Genomic DNA, 24,655 nt, shown 5'->3' on the forward strand with positions numbered 1-24,655 from the left:
AACATGCTCTATCCAGAGGTTTGAATTTACGAGTATGTGCGAGTGTGTCGACAACCTCCAGCTCCCATAACTGCCTCGTACTTAATAGGCCTGTTTTATGGCCAAATGCTAACTAGGTTCCTTGGCGGCTCATTATGCCGGTACAATGTCCGTTCAATAGGTTTCCGACACGAGACAGCTTGCGCGTGTACTTGGATCTAACGTGTAACATGTCCGTGTGAGCTGCTTCGCTAAAGAGTAGAATTCGTCCGCGCTTTAATCCGTCACATTTCTAACTGTTCATACCTAGAAGACAAGATGGATTCGTAACTGATACGATCCTGAATGTGGCAGCCATATATTGTAGCATCGAAAACAAGTGACTTACGGTACGTACAACACCTTTTAATAAATTCAAAAATTGCCTCTCTTATTTCCATGACGATATGTCTATTGTGTCGTCTTGCTTATACTCTATATATATATATATATATATATATATATATATATATATATATATATATAAAAGAAAAGATTTTCACGATAAAACAACATAACCTCAGAGGACCAGTAATGTAGTCTCTTATTTTTTTCGACATATATGTATATATATGTAGTCATCGTATATGTATATATACGATGACTGAACACCAATCGTTTTCCAAGAAATCACAAGCTGTTCGCCCCCTCGCCTCTGTCACGGGGCTATTAAATTTGCAGTCAAAAACCTATAGATATAGTTGAATATGAAAGCTGTATGCTGCTACAAAGAAATATTCTGACTTGGCGTCTAAGTAGAATTATCAAGTTTGATTCAAGTCAACGCTACTTTCTCAACTCAGTTTGCCCGCCAATCCACAGTTGATACTGCTTTCCCTCTCTTTTCGACTGTCTGGTCCTCTTTTCAGATCGAACTTGAACGGCCTTTCTGCTATTGTGATCTGTCGTCTGTTAGTGCCTTTAGCTTCCGAGTGAGACACTAACAGTAGCCCTTTCCCATTCAGCTGATCCGAAGCGATCCGACTGTCCTGAGCAGAACGGTTGTCTTTCAGACTTCTGGGGCCCAACCCATTTCGCGAGTGTTCACCCATCAGCTCACTGTTCGTGTGTTGACTGAAGCTAAAAGTGTACTTTTCTTTAAGTTAAGAAGGGATTTACGACTGTCGTACAAGCGGACAGCCGTTCGATCTCGGTAAACTTTTCGAGAAATCAAACATCAGCTGAATTTGACTCGACCGGAATCCCTCAGGACGTATTAGTTGCCTTCGTTCGTATTCGTCGCGAACTTCTTTCAATCTCGCGTGACAGCTTACGCTGACCAGCGGCCGATAACCACTTGTGACTTGTAAAGCCGTACGAAAAAGTGAAAGAAATCAGAGTGCAGCATACAATATTATACTACGAGAGCTTCACTGTGGTTGGTAACTGCACGGTCGACAAAAGAAAAGTGAATTCGTACGCAGTGACAAACCTTAACTTCAAAGTTCGTAGCTGGCTTAAGACTTGTTTGTATTGGTGCGCTTGCAATACAGAAGAGTTTATTAAAAAATTGTCAAAATGTCACGGGAAAACGTAGCCGACTACACGCAAATTCCGACGTTTGAGACATCCGACCAAAATGGAAAGGATGCGAACGCGGATGATTCAGCGACGCAAGGGGCAGGCAACACCTGCCGGCGATATCAAAAGTAAGTCATAGCTTTATTTACGTGGTGATTTTTATTCTTGGGAAAATCAAGGAAAACTTACCGGAAAGGTTACAGCAGAGAATAGCTAAAAGCGATTGATTTTGTCGAATCGTTTTCGAAGTCACGCACAGCTAATAGCAGATCAAGTGTGGCTATGAACGGACACGAAGCATCTGTAACGAAGACTTTCGACAGAGGCAGCAGCATTAGTGTACTAGCTTTATCCGAGGAAGCTCTTAGAGAGACAAGGTCTTTGCCGTGGCGGGCCAGTGAGGGGCACAGCTTCATTTCTATAAGTTCAAATAATAACGCATCAAGTAGACAGGTTTTTATTATTACCGTAGATTCTGTGCAAACCCGCTATTGGCATTGGATTACTTTATCTTGGCACAAGTGCGCTACTGCCCGCCTATTTCTGACCTACCACAGTAGTAGCAAAAATAGGACAAATTAGGTCGGGCAAAAAAGCAACAGCTCAAGATTTTTACACAGCCATTTGTGGTTACTCGGCGTCGAAATGTCGCTCGCCTTTCCAAAGACGCCTGTTATGTCTGTCCCAATGGGCATTACTGGAACAACAATCAACTTTATCAGTAAATTTAGTAGAGGAAAGATTCGTTGAAATCAATACTGGGAGATGTTTTAGTTGGCTTAGCTTTTGCATCAGCAACACCGGCTATACGCCACGATGTGTTGCGGGCATGGCCTCTAATCGTATACTACGTACTGTTCGAAATTTCCCTCTCTCTAAGGTACTTTAAACGTAAAAATCTTCATCGCTGTGTAGGCCAGTAAACAGTAGTTATTTTCACTAATTGTAGAGGAACTAGATAGGACTAGATAGTGTTTTTCTACAGTATGTTTACTAATAGCTGGCCATGACAACGAACCTCCATCCTGCAACGCTGAGCGATTAGCACGCAGAAACCACATTTCGAATATGTGTCGTTGTCGTCATCATCAAAAACTCTTAATAGTTTCTAGTAGTGCTATATAGCCATACGAAACTTGATATAAATTTCACATCAGAATTGCTAAAATGTGCCGTAATATGTTATTGGTGGTGGCATCAGCTCACGTCATCGTCTCGCGTTATGCGCCAGTGAGTCCGCTTCGTTCACGGGTTCAGCGGTTACAATGAAAACTCCTGCACCGCGACCAACCAAGATTCAAACAACAGCAACTACATAAAATAGGATGCTATTTTTGTGGTGGTTGAGTAAGCATGGCGCTTATTTAGCCAGACGCGACGGACTGTGTGCACGACTTCGCAGAGTTCCGAAATAAGCGTATTACTCGGGATGCATGGCAGGACCAACGCCACGATATTACTATAGCGCGTCTATTTAGTTGCTTTAACTCATCTCCGCGTTCCCTTTTCAATCATCGCATCAAGCAATCGGGCTTTGTAATTTGCGTAATATTTTTCCTCATAACCAGTCAGTGTTGGGTTGCCCCGTTGTTATTTGTTAAGGCAGAACAGAGCTCATGCTTGAGTGCGTTTTCCGTTGCAGGCGCTAATTGGAAATTCGAATAGTATTATCTGTATCGAACCTTCTTTCGAAAAGATGCTGGCTACTGTTGGGTTGCGTAAAGGGTTATTGACAAATCAAAATTGGATAAACTCAGTGATTGTGCATTGGTAACATGTTTGCCTAGAAAACTAAGACGCACGTAAGGAGGTGTAAATTTCGCTTTGTGTTCGGAGATGTCGCCAGAGGTTTGAAGCAGTATGAACTACTAACGTATAGCTCAAAGCATCTTGAATTCGACGCAGTGGACAATGATGGTGTATATTCAGCCTGCTCGTAAGGCTGCTGTGGATTTTTAAGGAATAACTGTGTATGTTGTTTTCCTTTCATCGTATGTATCATCGCAAGCGTTTCACGTGGCCGGCCCATTCGTTCATTTGTATTGCATACTAATTATTTCATAAACAAAATGGCTCTAAATTTCTCGTGTAAAGATCTCGGTTACAGGGTGGACGTACGTCCGCGTTCCCTATTAAAATGAAACTGGACGTTACCAAACGATCTAGCCATTTTCGATATAGATTTTGCTGCATTGTATTGCAATTTATTGTTGTCACAAGGGGGAACAGTGAAACCCATAGCGATGTTCAATACATGGTGTGTGATTTTGCTTGTATTATACACTGGTTTCTGAAATCTAGATTACCTTACTGGCAGAGGGTTACAAGCTATTCCTCCAGTTACAAAATGATGCGTATAATAGTGCTATCCGCATAGTATTGAACCATTTGGCTAATTGGTTTCCTGTAATCTATATATAGTGCATGGCTCGGCTAGTGCTGTTTTTATTATATATTATTTCTAAAGACCAGCGTCGCAAGGCTGTGCACCTGTACCGTCATCAACTAAAGTAACTAAATTGATTTAGGCCTTAAAAAATATTGAACTTCATAGACTTCACAGAAGATTCGTGCGACTCACGAAACGCGAGGACGAAAGTATATTCAATTTTACTGCATGGTTGTCTGTTCCCTGGGTCCATTTATGATGCTGGTACCCAATTTTTAATCATCGTCTACCAGTGACAATCTTTAAAATACTAACGATAACTATATTATTATAGAATGATGTTTTGACACTGATAATTGTGCCGGAAAGCCACGACCCACATTTCTGACCAGACCGGTATTACTCTCTGCCCAACAATGCACGCATCGGCACCGACGAAAGACACTCTGTATCAGATCCACATTCATGTTATGCTAAAATCTCCAAACAGGCTTCGGCATAGTGGTGACACACGTATTGAGAATGGCTATAGATGACTTCGACAGGTCTGATATGATGCTGCGATGGGTACACAAAAGCACAGCCAACGTTTGCGTACGGACAGCTGTATCGTGGGCGACCGCGAGTAGTGCCCGATTCGAATCGGATAAGGTTAATAGTCATGGCGTACATGTGAGTACTTGCGCAGTGGACGTACTTAATTTTACGAAATTAAACGAACACTTCGTCCAGTCGAACACAGAAGATGATAACAACAACAGCAGCAGCAGCAGCAGGAGTAACGCCAACACGTCTAAAAATATTGCCGCGTCATGCTGACGCCAAATGAACTACTGTTAGCAGAATTAGGGCCAACGCTAAGTTCGAAAAATGGGGTAACATCTGGAGGAAGACTGCCGTCACATACGTCGTCTGTCTATGGCCGAAGTAGCCTCTAAAATTGATATGGTGCCGGAAAAAGTATACATTCGCTATTTTTTTTTTATTCGAAACGCGTATCTGAGTACATGTGAGGTGATGGATGCGGATTTACTTATCTGACTACCTAGGCGTGTTGGTTCTATTCAGTACAGATAGATAGGTAGAAACGTTTAGCATTAGAAAATGACAATATCAACCGAGTTTTTTGATTCAAGTTAAAAAAAAAACAATAAGGAATTGGAACTTTTAATAAGTTGTTCTCATCATCAAACTGAACAGAGTCATTCGAGTGTTCACAGTCTTCGTTATATACACTACTACTACTTTTACATACTATTAGAATCTTGAGAGTGCAGTCTATCCATTGCTTTGCTAAAAATGACGAGTCATCTGTGTAGCGGTCTGCTCTTATTTATTTCAGACGCACGGCGTCATTTCTGCGCTGATCTTATCCGCAAACAAAACTCATACTTGTCGAATGCCAGTAAGCCTTTTTTTTCCATCACTCGTTGATAGATATGTATTAACAGGGGGGCTGCTGCTGCTGCTGGCCATGACAACGTTGTTGGCGATATTCGTAATGCTGAAGGGAAGCCATACATTATAGTTGCAGATCGACGACTTACAACTGCTGTAGGCGTCCGTTTAAACCATTAATACAGCGGATTATGATTGGATACAGACGTTTAGTTATGCACACTATTGACGAAACACTAAATATTATAGCAATACTTGTTTACTACTAATGGTGGTGGTGGGGGGGAAGAATGATAAACACATGGGTTTAATCTACTATATGTAATTAACGCTATTTGTATTTGAAATAAAGTAATGAGTATGCGTGAGGCAATGACATGAGTTTCAAAAGTAGATATTCATTCACACGTGCATGTAAGGGACGTGCACGCATTATGGTGTGGGTTATGCAAGATAAGACAAATAAAATAGATGCCTCGGTGCAATTTGGTGTCGTTTTTTCCCACTATATGGTGCATTGTTATATTGTGTTACGCCTGTATGCAGCTATGCTTCATGGCTTTTGTGTTTTTCTCAGCGAAAGGGACAAAAAGGACGCAAAGGACCCGCGCGAAGCCACTCCTTTATCCGACGTTCTGGCCCTATGCTAGTACGAGCCGTGATGGATCTGTCTTGCCGATTTCGGCCTTGCAGATTTCGAGATTTTTTTTTTCTATTTTTACCGTGTTGCACTGCGACAGAGAATTTCCTTTGATATTTGGCGAAATACTGTTACAACGATTCGTATTTTGAATAAGCAAAAAGCGTAGGTTATCGTGACAGCTGCCCTCTACGTTCAACATATTTTTAAGCTTATGTACAATTTTAGTCGGGCAACTTTCATTCCGAGCCCTGCGGCAGATAAACTATGATTCAGTTTTGTCTTCTCATTGATTCAACAGTATTGCCTAGCTTATTTGGTCTTCATAGGGCTACGAAGTATCGGTACGCAATGAAATGTTGCTTGCAGGCATGTGAGAGCGCTACTTATGCAGACACCCACAAACCCAAGCACACACACAAACACACCTCCACAGACACCCACACAATCACAGAGACGAAAACAGTTCGATTTTTGCGCGCGTGTACACTATTGTTGTTACAGCACAGCAGCAGCAGCGGCAGCTTGGAAGTGTACTCCGTGCCCCTCTGTATTTAGATACACACGTGTGCAAGGATTGTAGAATCATAATGTTATCGAAGTAACGTTTCGGTTCAATTGAATCTGCTTTTTTCTGTCTTCTAGCGGTAAAACAAGAATGTTAAACTCCCCCGTTTAACAGTTGCAACTATGTTTAGCAAAAAAAAATCATCAAACATCGTCAAAAGCTCAGCTCCAAAAGTTACATAACAACAACAACGCCAACAATAGCAATAGCCATGTAGCCTAAAGAGCGGTAGCAGCGGCAGTAGCTACATTCAAAGGCTCGCAGTTCCCATCGGAAGCCACCGGTCGTTGAATCTGTTCCACACAACGGCTAGACGGACGCTTTCATTATCGGTCACGAATCAGAAGAACGCTTTTGGCTGTCTGACAAATAGAAAACATCTTGCGCCGCTGCTGTCGCCGACGACGACGACGACGACGATGAGAAAACGACGAAAAAAACCGGCATTTTTCCTTCTTCTGTCCCTTATTTTTCTCATTCCCGCATAAATTGATAAACCACACAACTTCGGCACTCGGTTCAGTCACCCACGGGATAAATAAAATTCTCGATTATTACTATTTTTTTTTTTATTACTACTGCTATATCCGTAACTTGTTTTCTGTCGTAGCGAGGGTTATTGTGCTTGAATCCCACCTCATGACGCGCGCTGCTTTCCTTTACCCCTTTTATTGGCGGGGCCTAGTTGTAGTTACAACATCACGCCTTCATCAACAGCCAAACTCTTCTCTCATCACCAATAGCAGCAGCTAGCGATCGGTGCAGTAGCAAAGTCAGCAGTAACAAAAGGCTAGCTAGTTACGATATGCTCGCAATTTTCACATGAATCTACAGAAGTCTGTTTACTTCAGGCCGGAGTGGGTGGGCTCGGGTGGGTGACCCAAAAGTAGCAACAGCGGCCGATAGCGTAGTTGGTCCATAGTCACATTTATTCATAGTAAACTCTACCGAGACAGACGAAGACAACAGTTACGATGATGCTGCGGCTGCGTAAGCGTGGGCGTTCTATTTGCAGGCCGCAGGTTCCAACCGGAAGATAGAGCTGACATGAGTGTTTTATATAATAATAATAATGATGGGAAGGTATACTTAGTTTAGCAAACCTAGCGAAGTAGAATAGACAGATGTCAACTCTCGATTGGCAAGACAGAGAGGGTAAGCCAGACTATGGTCTTGTGTATGTGTCACACTATAACTATGAGTACATTTTTTATTCTAGCCATTACTAGGCTGTCCGTTTAGATGAAGGATTTTTTAGCTGCGGTAATATTGTCATAGAGGTGTTATTATTGAGTTCACACCGAAACATTGTAATTGTGAGACTTGGAAGCATCTTTTCGATACGTAAACAGTCGACAGTAACTTTTCGATAAGGAAACGTAATTGCAAAGCTGCACAGGAAAGTTTTGCCTAAGACCTCAAACCGCCTTTGCCTATTGGTTTTTCAAGACACATTTAAAACTAATTAGGGAAAAAAATTCACCTTCGTCTAGGAAATTGACTTGTGTTTATGCGACTATAGATCGTTGGATGTTGAGAAGAAGTTAAGCATAGGTGGAGCATAGGAATAACCTAATATAAGGTTGACCTTTAGTGTAACTAGATTCGTCATGTTCTAAGTATCAGGACCCTATCAAAGGCTTTTGCTCGTACTAGTTGTTAGTTACGCTCGCAGGTACCCATAGAAGTATATTTACTAATGTTTGATTTAGCAGTTCTTATGAAATGATGGCTCAATGGAAGGGCATTTGACCAAATCGTTGGTAAATATGTGAACATGACACAGAAGGCGTCGATAAATGGTTAACTTGTTCAGTAAATACGGCCCAGTTCCAGTAAGGTAGTTTTCTCAAATCAAAATATTGGGCTTTGTTTGGGCAGTTCATACGTTAAATACTTATTCAACAGGGCTTTACATTGAAATTGTATGGCCGTAATGAATAGGAAAATTTTTTGCAATCACTACAGCCAATATACGCTTGATTCTATCATAGACATTGAATGGAAAGTTCTGACTGTCAAATGTGTTTCGTCGGCTCTAACTTTTCAAGGATTTTTCAGGGTAGTTGGAGGTTACTTCACGTTCTGTACTGCCATTAAGCATTTCTGCGTTAGGCAGATATTTTTTTTCACGACGTACGTCTTCAGGTTCAAATTGTTCGAACTTGTGATGCGCTGTATTCCTACTGCAATTCAACTGCGAACTTCAGAGCTAATTATCGGTACAGGAAGCCTCTATCACAGTTTATATTTGTTATCTACCACAAGTAGTTAGTGACGCGGCGTCCTCAAACGCAGCTTTACAATATTTATACCGCCACACTATGTACAAGCACGAACGCGACAATACCATCTATTACCACAAGAATGATGCCATACGATACAGGTTGACACCAAGGCGCTGCGTGATGCTAGCCAGACATTATCTAACGGCGGCCGTCTGCACGATGGCCAACTTCAAGCAGTACAAAGATAATACAAATACTATGAGAAGACACAGCGGTAACAATAGCGGCAGGTGATGCGTGGCCATCACCTGCCCAAGTGTTGTAGCGGGTCACCTGAATATGACAGCTTCAGACCCCTTTAGATACTTTGCCTAGCGGATGGGTAAGCCGCTAACTAACAAGAAGAGGCGTCGGCCGATCGGGATGCTGGTGGTGATAGCAACGGCCGCCTGACGCGGCTTCGTTAGCTCGGCATAAAGCTTCGCATTGCTACGAGCTTGCCACGGACAAGTAGCGAAATGCCGAAAAAAACAGAGATTCGTTTCGGTTAGTGTCTACCCGCAGGGACCGATCGGGCTTTTACTTCGGCACGCGCAACAACAAAGACCGATGCTAGTATCGTCACGCCAGATAAGTCGCTCGCCATCGCTCCTTGACTCACACGTTATTGGCCTACCCAAACACCGTACAATGACATAGAGGAATGACGAACAGGAACGAGACGTACCTGAGATTGCGACATGCGACTATGCGTGGGGAAGTTAACGTTTTCGGTGCGTCTGGATGCCGGTAATCGGCTTATCCGTGGGACTGAATATCTATTAGATAATATAGTGCTTATGTACAGGCAGTTGTTTCGGAACATGGCGCCATTTTTTTATTACGAGGAAGGGCAAAACGACCATGATGTAGTGAGATCCTAATAACGTAAGTGAATTACAAAAAGAATCTAGGCCCAGGTTGATTCCACAGCAGTCGCCATAAAATAATGATAGTAATGAAGTAATTTATAAGAATAAACGTAAAAACATTGAAACGGTATCAGCACAGAAGTGTCTGGCTGTAAACTGGTGCAGATTACCGATTTCTATTAAAATAGAAATAAATCAAACCGGAGTAGCAACGTCAGTGCTAAACGTGGCGCCATGTAGTCAGAAAAGTTGACCGAAGCAAACGAAGTTTGCTTGCTTATGGCTACTTGTCCTGTGGCTAAGCCGGGTACTTTCAAAGTCCTGCATATCACCCGCGTTGCATGCTAGCTTACGTGAAATATACAAACATATTACACCAATCGATCGACTCAGCTATTCAGAGTAGAATAAGACGTATGCGTCAGTCTCATGCACGCTTTCATATGGTCTACGCGTAGCATCGGACGCAAACGATCGGATTGCAGACGAACGAGGTCTTTTTTTTGAACGAGGTCTCGCATCAAACAAACATCAATTGAGTGACAGCGGCAGATTCATTAAAGCACCGTCAATTTTAACCGGAGTCAGGCCCCGCACGGGAACCGGCACAGTGTCAACAGGACCTCCACTTTCGCCAAACCGAAAGTTAAAGGCAAAGCGTGAATCGTCTGCTAACGCTGTTTACTGACGCCATTTGCAAACTTCTATCGTATTGTAAGCGGTCAGTCAGCATTACGTAATCAAGCCTTTAGACATATTACAGATGTCCCCTACTACGTGAGAGACAACTCTCTTGCCTCAACTATCATTTGCTGCTTCGCCCTCAACGGGAGTAAACGATACGCTGTTACCAATAGGCACCCGCTAGCTTGATGTGCGACGCTTGAAAACAGCCATTTTCGTATAACCACTAATACTGATCTGTCTCGGTGGTGGTTTGCTCTATTCTCAGTTATGTTCTACTGCTAAAGCAACGCTTAATTATAACGATACTGTTCGTACGTATAATTGGGCTATTTGGACTATCGAGCTTTACTGAACCGTTAATGACTCAGCATGGCACCAGAGGCGTAAGCTCTGTCCAATTGACAAGTCTACTGGCACTCCTGTTATTGGATGCAGAATCTGTTATCTACTACCAGTGAATAATTTTAATGGTCAGAAAGACCTGAACTAGAGGTTTCAAATTTTAGGTTTGGCGGCGCCGTTAGACATTCCATCAGCCAGCTGGCTGTTTCCAACACGGAACAAACGACCTGAACGAAAAACTTAGCGATATCTTCGTGTACCTACATTTTGTCTGGGACTTCATTTCTCTTCACGATTCTGCTCTATGCCGTTGTTGTTTTGCACTCAGAAGCGTTTGACGAGTGAACTGTGTCAGTTGTTGGGGAGGCAAAGGTCCCTTACGCGTTTTTAATATTGTAGTACTTTTGATGCTGCTACTGTTGTTGTTTGCTGATGAAACAGTATCCGGTAGCTACTGTTTGTCGGTTTCCGACTACGCAAATATGTATGAGTAAGCGGGCGTCACACTGATTGTAAAGGTACTCGCGGCGCTCATGAACAACCGAAGTAGCCCATAGCGGAGGAAGGAAGCGGAACATCAACAGCACGAGCAAAAGCAACCCGCGATAGTGTTGCTAGCATCATCAATAATCGTTCTCTGACTTTTTCCGTATTCTTCTGGCATAGGTAACCTTCGTCCGAAATCGGGCTTAAGTTCCGCTGACTTCAGTCTGTACCTTACCTCTGTGCGATGCGCAGCGGTGGTTTAACAGTATGACTGTCTGCTAGCGTTTCAGTAAATATTATAGTACAGGCGCCTATATATATGTATATGTATATGTATATATATATATATATAATGTGAGATCTTTGGCCTTTACGCGTTGGTTGGATCGTTTCGACCTACAACATTTATTCAACCTGCTGTAATAATATGCGTAAACTGTAACGAAGGGTTACTTAGCTTCGTTATACTATGATATTATAATATAATATTTGTATGTAAATATACTGCTTGGTGTATATTGTACCAATTCAGGGAAACGGTGTTACAAAGGTGGCGTTGATGGTTTGTTTCATTAATATACCATCAGAATAACCTCTTATATCGGCCAGCTCGCCTGTTGTAACTGTCCTGTTTTTATTGCCGCTTATGCTTCGAACGGTAAATCGTAACTGGCGCTCAGCCATAGTGGAAATTAGCTAGCCATGGCTAATAGTACCCATAGCCACTAATACGTCAAGTGGTAATAGTCACCGGTGTCTGACTCTGTTGTTGTTGATGTTCTTGTAGGATCCCATCGTCTATGAGAAGCGAGAAATGAGTCGAGTCAGAGTGATAGCTTGTAGCAACAATGGCTGGCCATGCATGGTGGGACACAGTCGAAGAGAAATGAAGTTGGGAGGTTCGGGGATTGTCTGCAGACGGGGGGGACCCCGGCCAGTGACGGAAACATCGAGTAACAACAGCTCCGCCAGCAATAGTAGCAGCTGAGTAATCGTCACTGCCAGGTTGCCCTTTGCGATTCGTAGTGGCTTCACCGACGTCATCCGTTGGCAGCCGCTTTCCGAGCGATTCCGACTGCTAATGACAGAAACAACAATATTACCGACAACGACGACAACTTCCATGGACTCTGAACGAATGAACCCAATTCTAAGGGAGTTCTCCTCCCTTGTATTTGTCCGCAACGCGAAGCGCGCCAGAGTACTGGATCGCCGTAATGGCGGTAATTTTCGTTCCTTTGTGCTAACACACGACGAGCCACAGCGGCCCGACACCGGTAATGCGACAGCATCAAAACGGTAGCACAAATAAGAATGGGGAGCAGCAACGTAAAATGATGCGTTGAAACTAGAATGCTCTTCTGTTGAAGCTCTAATCTGGACATCGTCTTCTGTAGATGCCATCGTTTAGCGACCGACCTAGCTGACGGTAGTAGTCGACGGAAACAATCGGGAGCCGGCGCATCGAAAGAACTAACCGGAATAATTTAACTCGACGGCGACGTCAGATCCGAATGCGACTGAGTGAGGGCCTAGTTATTTTCTAAAGGCCCCCTTGTGCTTTAGCGCTCCGTCCGCTTCTGCGCCGCCGTCGCCACAGTGAATATGGGCATCAACTGCCACTCGACCAATACGATGCAGACGTAAAAAACTGTTGGATCGGATAGCTTCATGTGAATAGCTCGTGAATCACCGGAGCTTTGCAGCTTCGCTGAGGTTCACTAGAGTTCTTCCCTTCTTTCACTAGACTCTGTTCGTAGTTTTTACAGTCGTCGGCTTTCGTCAGGGGCTAAAAGAGTCGGTGGTGAACATCTTCAAGTCGATTCCTGTGCCAAGTGGCCAGTAATTTTGCTGTTCCTGTGTTACTCAGTTAGGTACTCACGGTTCGGGACGCCGCCACTGATGAACTATAGCATTGAAACTGTGAAGTTACTTAAGGAGTAGACAACGCCCAGGGGACTGATGACTAATTAACCAGTGAAGCAGGAGAACCTCATTTCAAGCCAGAAGTTGCGAGGTCTTATCGCGGTACAATTTCACCTGCCCCTGGCTGTTGGTGAACGAAGAAGCTAGGGGAAGTTGGAGAGTGATCCAAGCCTCAGTCCCGCTTATTTATCTTTCATTGTTGGTTGGGTCTCTCCAAAATTCATCGTTCAAATTCAAGAGAATTTGCAGAGCTATCTTGCAACAGAAAGTTGTTGGTCGTGACGGTATTAACGCGGGCGCTGTTGCTGATGGATAGATCAACAGGCGAAGACCAGCGGTAGTAAGTCGCTCCTCAGACGTCAATTACTGTTGCTGGTTCGCCGTTCTTCGCGTTAAGTCCGTCAAGTTCTTCGCTGGCTTTTGCTTACATCTTTCTATGCTCAGGGTTGAGCTAACGAATCGACGTCTGCTTATTGTAGCTGCTGTCAGCAGTAGTCACTGCCGCTTTCGCTCTTGTTGATGGTATTGAGCAGACGAATTTTGATGCTGAGAGTGTCGAAGGAAAGAAATCGTTTTAGAAGCGGTGGTGACGAGCTCATCTAGCGACACGTATAAATGACAAAGCATGGGATCGCAGTCAGCGTTGCCCGGCTTCGGCGTGCTTCGCAGTCGCAACCAGAAGCGTTCTTTTGCACGGGGCAAAACTTTGCCTTTTACTAGGCAAACAAATTAACTTCGTTAAGTTAAAATGAAGCAAAGTCGTGGTCACTGCATGTCTATCCTACGTCGGCGACGAATTTCCTGTACGAAAAACAAGCTTGGAGGCGGCAGGTAGATGAAGGGAGATGAAAATAAAGCGATACTAGTAAGAAAGAGAAAGATTTATGCACCCTGCCTCTAAAGGCAGGTAGGAGTGAATATGTACGTGTCGGATATATGCATCTTCAGAAGACGACGGGTCTGCTCGCGTAGACCGTCAAATTTTTGGGGAAATATAAGAAAAGAGATCACTTGATCACGATGAAACGTAATATTATTAGGCTACGTAACGGTAAGAATTATGCCGAATTACGTATACGTTCGTGCATATAAGGAGAAATGTTAAGGGTCTGGTTCGAAAAGCAGGATGTTTTCTAGGTCGATGGCATCAGCCTGTCATGCTGCAGAAGGCTAGGTTCAGGGTTTGAATTCGAAGCCAACCCAAAAAACGCAATAAAGATAGATCAATCGATTGATTTGGATCTAGTTAATAAACTTCACAAAAGTATGGCAATAGAATAAATCGATTACCGTGTGCGAGGTTGAACTATCAAGCCGGACTGTCATTATCGACAGGTTCTGTCGCCGGATTCTGTTCAGTAACCACCTTCTTGTCGCACGTCGATTGCTATTTTTACTCTTAAAAAACCTTTATACAAGAGGGTAACCTACGCTATCATCTATGTCTTTAAGTATATTCATTGCATTACTTGTATCAATAAGCAAACCTCACCAGAAAGCCACTGCCATCATTTTCAGGTCTGCTTTTAAATTAAACGAAAAAAAAAAACTTAAATTCTACGTGGTCTGGTTCGATTTCATTCCATGCAATTCTTACTGCTACGTTCTGGTACATTAGCCCTTCTGTGTCTTAAACAGTTTCCGACCGCACAATCGAACTTTCATTATCTAACTGTCAATTTTGATAGTTTGTTGTCTTATTACTCATCGTCAAGCTACCATCTTTTTTTGTAGATATAGTTAAAATTATGCCATTGAGAAGAAAAACGACTCTTGACATCTTCGATGCCACTTTTCGATAGCGGATGCAACGGCTTCCGTTGTTGCCCTTGTTATCAGCAAACCGTACACCTCCCGGGATTGTACTCGTCAATATGACAAAATTTGTGTAGCGCAGACTCAGAAAAGTAACATAAATTTACGCTTATGATAATAAAGCAGAGAAATCTAGTAATATATATATATATATATATATATATATATATATACTTTTTATATATGTCTTTTTTCGACTGCGCAGTAAAAAGGACAGTAACCTGTTGATGCAGGACCTGTGAACTCAGTCGAGTCGTTTTAACGTAAAATCGACTTCAAAGGCGACGAAGAAAAGTGCCTGTAGCAGCGACACATAGTGCAGCGGCAGTGATAAACAATTGTACGCAGTTCTCATGAGCGTCTGCTCACCTTTCTACTGTCGAGCCTGTGTTACTCATCGACCATCTATCGGAAAGAAACTGTGCAAAATAAGGTTGCCGTCGTAACGATGATCGTACACTTTGATAACCATGCGTCGTAGCAATTCCTATTCCTTTGCCCGTTCCGTTGTAGTTATATTTGCTACGACGCTAACAATGGACTTTAATAACGGGAAATAACGAATGCCACAATGTCAACTGCACCGCTTTCTCGAAGCATCTCATAGATGTCTCGGACGGTTGGGCATACATGATGTTGGCCATAGAGGTTCTGCCTTGACTACTATCACCCCTGCGAATATTAAGCATGATCTTGATGGTTGTAATAATCCCGACGAGATTCGTTGTTTCGTTGGGCGGTTGGGGGGCGCGAGAAGCGGGCGGCAATGGCTATTGTCAGGATCCCGTAGTGCATCTCAACAACAAACACGACAACGGTCTTTTCGTTGTTTCATTCGGAGCATTCGAGTCTCTGTCTGGGAGGTTAAACAAGCGCTGCGGCCGTGACAAACTCTGCGTTCGTCGGGCGGCGACAAAAGTATCAATGCTATCAGTTATCGATGGTTGGAGTGATTGCTCCACCGCTCGATAAATTGTGTGCTTTTCGGATCTAAAAAAATATCGTGGAAAGGAACGAGACAAAAAGAGAACTTTCATAGACAGTAATGTATTTTCGGTGACTGGTCGCCAATCGGTCAGTTCGTTAATTAGTTGATGGCTTCGGAGGAATCAGGCGTGTGTGGCCTTCTCAGCAAATGAGTACTGTTTGTTGGATGGGCCGTTTTTGTCCGAGCTCTACGTTATGCGTTATGTGCAGGTAAAAACAGCTATCAGCCTTTTTTTCATTTAATAACAAGAAAGGACGAGAGGACCTGGCCAAAGAAAACAATATATTCTATTATGCATGTCAGGTCTGCGTAAGAGCGTCGGTCATCATTCACTTCATCGCATAGATACTCTATTCCATATTATTCAATTACTGAAATAACAGGAATCAAGTGGAACCGTCTTTAAAATGTCGCTCATCACTTTGCTTGACCGTAGGGCCTCCGTTGGCTAAATAGACAAAACAGTTTTTGAGTGACTAATTTTTACGTTTGAATCGCATCAAGAACAGACCCATCAGAGCAAAAAGAGAATCTAGCCAAAATGCAGATCATTTAAATAATCCGTGTGGGAATTTCTTTGTAAAACAAAAGCCGCTGGTGGAAAAAAGGTTTTTTCTCAGTTCGTTGTTAGTATTTCCAGCGTTCGCATAGACGTTCATTCTCACAGCGTCTCATCAGCTTGAAACCGCTAAGCCCAATGCGTGATTGACAAGGCCCCCAGCCGACCACTTTGTTTCTTGGTATTTTAGGTGAAGCTAATCTTCGTTCGAAGACCTACTTTGTGAGATGATATGTCGACAACTCCTTTCGACACTGTCAAATAATGCTGACGACGTCCGAACGTCATGTGGCGTCTTCAACGTGTCGCATGTAAATACAAATGGTTCTATAAAACATAATAGAGCAGCATTGCGTAAGAAACGATTGTTTGTCACGAAGAAATTTTTAGATTGATCGACCGACAATAGATCCGATATAGCACACAGTCAAGTCTATTGAACGCTCAGGTCTCACACACTAGAAACAACTGAGCCAGCAGGGGCAACGTTTCAGATAAGCGGTCGACAGCAATGGTATCGGATATCGCGCGAATGTTTATTGCCTACTATATAACATTGGAAAAACCTTGACCTGTATTCAGATCATTTTTTGCCATTCATGACGCGATCATTCGAAAGAGTTAGGAAGGGCGAAAGAGACGGTTACCAATCGATAAGATTCGTGCAAGCGATTAGCTGGTTGTTAGAACATGCAAATAAATCAGCATGACGGCGTACGCTTAACGGATAAGACCTAGCGCCCTGCAGACAGGTTTTCTTCGACCAGTTCAATACTATCCGTCATATTTAGATGTTATGTGGTGACGTAAATTTCGTATCAAGGCGCTTGCGTTGGCAAAACGCGTCAAACTAGCCTATTGACTTCTCCCAGGCAGAAGGATCTCACAGATATAAACAATGGTATTTTTTTTACAAAATATACTTATTGTGTGTGCGCTAATAGTAAACACATTCGATTTGTTACAATTTACCTGCCACCCGAATCAAAGAAGTGCTTTTTTTCGTGTGGGGATTCTTAGGTTGGTGAGTTGGCAGTGGCCATTTGTTTATGGCTTCCCTTTTTCAATGTCTCGTTTTATATTAATCAAGTGTTAACCGTTGAGCGGATGAAGTAGTAGGAAGGTAGAGTTTCCAACCATCTCTTATTTTTTAAAGATCGCACCGCACGCGCAACAACAACTTCTTTTTTAGTGTTGGAACAAATGTAAAACGATGCAAGTATATGATTGCGTTCGATGCATTCCAAAAGAACTGAAAGCTGTAAATTATATAAAAAAAAAAAATCATCAATCTCGTTTGTTACTTTCGCTGTGATTGCTCCTGCTCAGATTTAAAATCCTCCCCTGCGCCCCTGCTGGGGCGTGTCCCGTTTCTAGGTGAATAGCTGGAAGCACTATTTGAAACTTCAACGATGTCCTTCGACTGCCATCAGCCCTGAGTACTATTACAGATCCAGCTGCAACTAAAGTATCGATATACATTTATAGGCTTGTTAATATAGGTAAACTTTTGATCCTTTCACAAACAAGCAAAACTTCAGAGCCACTTGAAATAGTAAAATATCCCGTGGCCTTCATCCGATATTATCTATCCACAATTCCTCTGCCGATATGCTCCCAATCGACGTTGCTACTGTTCAGTCGCTTATTCTATTATAACCACAAATCCACTATGTAAGCATGTATACATAATGATAATATATAAGGCACAAATAATAATGTAGTGATTGTTTACTGGTCTTCCAGAACATCCAATCGTCTGATCGAAAAGATGTTCGACGAGTTCAGAAATGCTATGGAGTGTCAAGCCAAGAACGTACCCGTGGCATACTTAATGTCTATAGCAATCTAATACAAGAGATAATTGTCATTATCATGAAGCCTGAGCCAATGTCTTCTCGCTCGTCAGTTGTAGGCAAGGTTACTTTTCTAATAAATGCATATGTCGCACCTATCCATTTCATTATATCGTATATCCCGTCACCGTTGATTGATTCCAAACATTCAATTTCGAGGTCGGTTCTCGTGAGCGATTCAGGGTGTGTTAGCACTTACGACTGCTTGCAACGTTACGTACGGATCCATTAGGCTGTCCTTGCCATTTAGACTTCGCTTCGGATCATAGCAGAAACTAACTTCAATAACCATTCGAGTTCTTCGAAAAAGCGACTTGATTACCTCATCAAATTGAACTGCTTTGTCGAATTTATGTTTGCTCTGATTATTTATTATTATTATATTAGCTTTTATTATTATTAATGCTTTCCTTTGTGAGTATTCGCTTTTTTTTTTTTGCCTCCATGGCTGTGTTTCATAGGCAGCGTGGTGTACAAAGGAAGGCGCTGGAAATCGCCCCCTTCAGTTGATGCTGAGAGCGATTAACGGTAGGGTACATGGTGCGGAGCAGTACTCCAGCGTTTGCTCAGAAAGAGGCGTCCCGACAGACGATCTATACAGGGACATGTGGTAGAAATCATTACTAATGCTGTATAAAGTTGTTAGGACTCTAGATAAATGCAACGAGTACTGGACGCCGTGGAGTGCATACAATGTCAACTGCTGTAGCCTAGTTAGATTATGTTGGTTGAATCTTTTTTTGTTGAAGGCTTGAATAATATAGTTTACATAGGATTAGCTCTATTAGAGCACAGTGTCCCTTTTATGCGGGTCGAGTGTGAGGCTTAATCCCACCGGCTAGACCTATTATTGTTGAGACCACAATTCACCAATTCGTTCCTTCCATAGGATCGTTCTGGAGTATGCATCTTTCTTAGCCTAAGATCCCACGCAATGGTGCCTGCCAGAACCAAGTCGTGTTTGTGCTAACAATGCGTTAAGGATTTGCCGCGCATGCTTCTTCTCTTCGTCATACAAATTGACTCCCTGTGCTCGTTACGTTACGTAAGCTGTGCATTGCTTGCTCACACTTAAATGAATCAGGGTACGCAGTTCCTGATCCGGCCCGATTCGATTTCGCATTCTATTCGAGTTCAGTTGAGATTCTGGCACGGGTTTGTATACAGTCGTAAGCACGGATGTACGCTATAGTTCAGTATTTGTTTATTAGAAACAAAGAAGATATTCATACGCCTTATAAGCATATATGATGAGGGGGAATTCCATAATGTCGCCAAGTTTCAGTTTGATCGATTCTTCCTACCCGAACGATTGCGGTTTTCTGTCTGTCACTTCAATAATGCAAGGCTTTATTCACTAAGATATTTTCATTTTGGCCGCCGGAAATTTCTGACGGAGCCAGCGCTCCTACCCGTCTGCAGAATATCGTCGTGAATTGTCGCGTTATCAGAATGACGATACTATTGCTCAAAATTGAAGAAGCAGAATAATAATAATAACTATAATCATATATCCTGCCTTGACCAGTTTGAAGGTGGCATGGCTATAAAAGGGTGCCATCAAACTACTCGATCGAGGAAATGCATTCAACGCATTTACCATTAGTCCGTCTTGACTGCCGGGGACTTGGTCGTAAAAGCCACCGCGGCAAATAACAGTAGATTTAAGCGCAGAGAGAGGCCAAATCAGAAATGCCAGAAACATTCGTATTGTTTCGCGGTGATCTATCTAATTTCGTATTGATATAAAAGGGCAACTACACAAAGAAACATCTACAATTGTGTTTCAATCAAATAACAAGGTGAAAAAGGTTTATCCTAGGTGACATTTACCGCAGCCTGCTGAGCAACTCCGGGTAAGCGAGCACCCACAAAATGCTTATCCGGATTGCTTTAGATCAGGTCTGTCTATGGTAATTTATTCTATGTCTAATGGTTCCCCGAGGCGGAAGGTCGTCGATATGATTCAGTAATAGCGATCCCAGAAAACGCGGCTTATTTTAGTTCTCAGTCAGGCATCCATTAATCTGAGGCAGAACGAAAAAGACATGAGAAATTTAATGATAGACCGTGGCGTTATTTATTTTTTACAATGAAGTGCATTTCCCAGATTTCGAAAATACACTTCTATTCATATCATACAACCTTCTCTAGGGACAGCTCCGGCTTTTTTTAATCCCGATTATTAAATATATACTGCAGTACCATTTTATGTTGATATTGAACTAATCGTCTGCTTATTGTAACAGTATACTCCGAATTGAGCGGAAATGATTTAATTGAACAAATAGGCTCATTGATTAGACCTTTGCACTAGGCGAAACTGACCCCAAACAATGAGCCCTAAATAAGACTTCTAACTAAATTGACGTAAATTCGTTGTGTTCACTAGATAATTAGAATTCGTATGTGTGCCATAACAACATGAGTTTTAGGAAAGTCTTTGGTGAGCTAGCTTAACTGGAGCCGCCGTGGTGATGCTTTGTACCATGTCACTGTGACGTTCGTATTTCGATGAAAATAATCCCTCGGTAAGCCGCGCCGCTACGTCCCTGTGTGGACTCTCTTACCCTCGGCCATAGGACATACATTTACTAGTTTGTTAGCAAAAAATGCTAACGACAGCAGCGCTCTATTGATTGGGCTTCACTGTAGTGAACGCTAAAGAATTGGACGGACTTATTGGGACATGACACCCTTAATTGTCAATGTGCCCGTACTGATTGCATCTATACGACGCACAGCGGGTGACAAGCGGAAGGTAACAGCGAATCGTTGTGGTTCAAGTAGATTGCCTTATCTTTACTATCAGTAATACGTATTGGTAAAAAAGAAAGTACCTGTGATCTATATCTAAAACTCAATTGCCCAAGAATGTGTTGGTGAAAGTTAAGTGCTTTAATTGCAAAGTAAAAAAAAAAAAGAGACAGCTCAGAACTCCGATTGGTTTCGACAAAGATAGCTACACTCTAGGGGTGTAGCTAGACCGCTCCGCGTAGTCGAGGTTCGTTGCGCGATCGGTCGCGTCTTTTGGCCTGATAAGCACCTTTTAATTAAACGTAATGGCAAAGGTCTCAGAGAAGTCCTACTTGGTAGCCGGCCGCGTGAGGCACAGGCCTGAATCGAGTCCTTCGCATGGATACGGAACCGTGAGAGATGAGTCTCGAGTGTACAGCGTTAGACAACCTTCGTGAGTTCTTCATATGTTCCTTCCGACCATTTTCATAGTCGACTACTGGTTTTACCTACGAAACATCGCAACTACGTCCTTTTTAGGTATATCGATAAATATGAATATTTCAAGTAAATTAATTGTCGCCGATCATCTAACTGTTATATTGTTAACACTATAGACGCAAAATTGTATCTTGTATGATATCATTTTGGCTACGACATTAACAAGCACATTGCAGGCTGTGCTCAACAAGTAGTCACTTATTCAAGTTTAATGGAACCTGTTTTGCTATTGACGCTTTCAACTATCCCCCAGTAATTCAGGAAGACGAATTTCTCACAAGTAATATATCATAAACACAACAATTTTTTAGATCTCTGTATCAACCCCATCCAAGTCCCCCTCTATAATACTGAAGGAACTTTAACGGCATCACAAGCTAATTTTGAGCTAAATATGTTAATTTTATATATATATATATAAGATTATAGATATAGAACTTGATTAGTTGTTAGCTATCTTTTTCGTATCAAGTGATCAGGGGGCTCACTGTGATATTGTCGTGGACAACGTGATGAGAAGATTGTGCCAAGGCGCCCCACAAAGACCCTGTAGTGGCCAGATGAAAATCCAGATAACTGACACAATACATGACAGAATATGTGTGCAAATAGTTGTCATAGAAAAGAAAAAAAAAAATATATATATATATATATAGTTGAATAAACATTTACATATTTATAGAACAAGATTGAGAACGGGACATAGTGTAACATTTAGCCCCCCTTATGTCGTATCCACCAATTCAGCTGATTGATGACAGCGAATTTGACCAGGCTACTAATCTTTCTGATAATTATGTTGGCAAGGGTTTAATTTCCTTAGTAAATCCATACATGTACGTAAGGGATACACTGGGCGCAACAGCGTAACACGAAGGAGTTTAGCTTATGATCAGCGTGACCGGCAGGATGTAATTTCCTGATTACTCAGCCGGCTACATAACAATGCAAGAAACAATTCGCAGCTGAAGAATAAGCTTCCGATAAATTAAGCTGAGAATTTCTGAATCAAACAATGGGGGACACTGTGCCAGCCTTTGTCTGATAGCTATAACAAAATATATTCCTTCAAGGCATATGTTTCTCAGATAAACTGCTCAATTCTGCTGATTTCAAAATGCGAGTATATTGTATAAGAGTACGCGCCATAGCCGAAGGACGAGATCTGATGCTGATGTGATGTACGGTCTTCGAGTATTCCATAACGATAACAAAATGATAGAAAAAAAAGTAGCGTTGAAATAACGGATAACTAAGGTCAAAGTCATCATCTGTAAACAATTTGAAATATGATTCGTTCGCTTGTGTACATATAACTCTATGTAGTCATTGTATATAGGGGATGGGGAAAAAAGATCGAAAGTTTAAAGGTCTTCATTCTGCACCTGTAGTATATATATATGTATGTATGTATATCGTATATGTCTACCATACATCTGCCAAGTGATCTTTGCCCCATTCTGTATGTATATGTATACTGCATATATTTCAGTTGTTTTTTATTTATCTTCTACGTTTGTCTCCACTAGCTGACACATCATAATTTATTAATAACGTTTGATTGTCGCTTTCTCGTTCTCAGGTTTTACCTAACTTGTAGGGATTGCGTAATTGTAGCGGTTGTAATGGGAATTGCGTTAGGCGCAATCATCGTCTCGCTAGTGCTGGGTCTGCCGGCCCTCGAGGCCAAACGCCGGGAGCTACTCAACGACACCCTAGTTGACCAGATAGAGACGACTACGCAAATGCAGTTGGACAACACCGCAAACGTAGCAGGGTCTTAGAATGTTCCGTTCGATTTCTTATTTCACAGCATCAACTTCACCAAAACTCTTTTTCCATACAACACCCTTCAAAATAAATCGTTTCGTACACATACCTTTTTGAAGTTCGATTGAACTAGGAAATAGGCAGTGTCCTTGTATTGTGCTGAAACGTCTAGCAACACGACTGGCCTCTTTCGAAAGCTAAAATCTGCGACCTCGAAAAAAAAAAACTTTTGCAGCTTTTTTACGGAAGTCGTGTACTTCTCGATCTTAGCAGGAGTACACCATTAAGCCGGTTTCCTTCCGCTTTTGGTGGGTTTTTTGAGAACTTTTAGTTTTTTTTAAGCATTTTCATACTAATGACCCTCTATTGAACCAATCTACTTTCTTAGATAATTGACTGTGTTCGCTCTTGTGACCGCAGCTATATCGTTAGCAATTGGACAGTGTTATGGGGATACAGCCATAACATCAATAATGATAGACAACATCAAAAGGTCAATGGAAAAATATACATATTTATATATATACATTATGATAGTAAAAGCTACATCTAATATTAATCCATAAAATAGTTGATGCATATACACATGCGAGTGAAGGTATGAAGTGTGCCCTTAACGTGGCGTACGCTGCTGTATGAGTGCGTGTCGTTTTTGTGTTGTGATCATATATACGCATATATTTTAATATAATAACGATCGTGAAGATGAAGATGAAGATGACAATTCGAAAAAGACAGCAAAATAGTTACCGAGTTCCGAAAAATTTAGCTGCAATACAAAAAAAGACGAAGTACAAACAAGATAAGGCGATCGAGACAGGGTGCTAACAAAAAGGCTGTAAACTAAAGTGAAAATGAAAATTCCAATAAATTGTCAAATTAAAAACATATTAACAAAAAAAAAACAAACGACCGGACAAAAGACCGTTTTGTATTATCTGCTATATAAAAGATACGTCTTTAGAACGATGTGGTAATCGTTTTCTGTAGGACTCCATACACAAAAAGCACTAGCTACAATTAATAATAACAGTAATAAAACGAATATTACCAACAAACAACCCTGTGCGTGAAGTGGAATAAATAAATTACGCGGCTTTATTACCTTGTACCAATACTACTGATAAGTATATAAGTGGATAAAACGTGTAAGACAATATAGCTTTCTTGCTGCACCGACTGGAAAAACATCAATTCTATATAACGAATAAAATCCACCAAGTTTTTCTATGATTTATCTGACTGATTATTTTGCGGTCATAAAGAACTGCTTAGGTACGGATTAAGCCGATTTTTCAAAAATGTCTTAACGAAAC

General features: G+C 41.9%; 1 protein-coding gene and 1 long non-coding RNA gene across 4 annotated transcripts; both read left to right on the forward strand.

Annotated features, from left to right (window-relative positions):
* The first annotated feature begins 921 nt into the window (after nt 1-921).
* Nucleotides 922-24,572, forward strand: LOC111244742 (uncharacterized). 3 transcript variants are annotated; one of them, XR_015320367.1, is made up of 3 exons: nt 15,140-16,126; nt 16,667-21,522; nt 23,152-23,294. XR_015320367.1 is itself a non-coding variant. In XM_022792115.2 (2 exons), exons 1-2 carry the CDS (start codon nt 1,537-1,539, stop codon nt 23,351-23,353), a joined length of 333 nt encoding a protein of 110 aa, XP_022647850.1. In that variant the 5' UTR covers nt 922-1,536; the 3' UTR covers nt 23,354-24,572. The 3 variants fall into 3 exon arrangements, 2 of the variants coding, with proteins under 2 accessions (XP_022647850.1, XP_086835345.1); XM_022792115.2 differs by lacking the exons at nt 15,140-16,126; nt 16,667-21,522 and adding an exon at nt 922-1,667 and having other exon boundaries at nt 23,152-24,572; XM_086979219.1 differs by lacking the exon at nt 15,140-16,126 and having other exon boundaries at nt 20,955-21,522; nt 23,152-24,572.
* Nucleotides 1,674-7,091, forward strand: LOC147758023 (uncharacterized). Its single transcript, XR_015320368.1, has 2 exons — nt 1,674-4,600; nt 6,612-7,091. It is a non-coding gene; the product is annotated as an uncharacterized LOC147758023 (long non-coding RNA).
* Nucleotides 24,573-24,655: the final 83 nt, after the last annotated feature.

Source organism: Varroa destructor, unplaced genomic scaffold (assembly GCF_002443255.2).
Source record: "Varroa destructor unplaced genomic scaffold, Vdes_3.0 BEIS01000002.1, whole genome shotgun sequence".
In the NCBI taxonomy this organism is placed as follows: Eukaryota; Metazoa; Arthropoda; class Arachnida; order Mesostigmata; family Varroidae; genus Varroa; species Varroa destructor.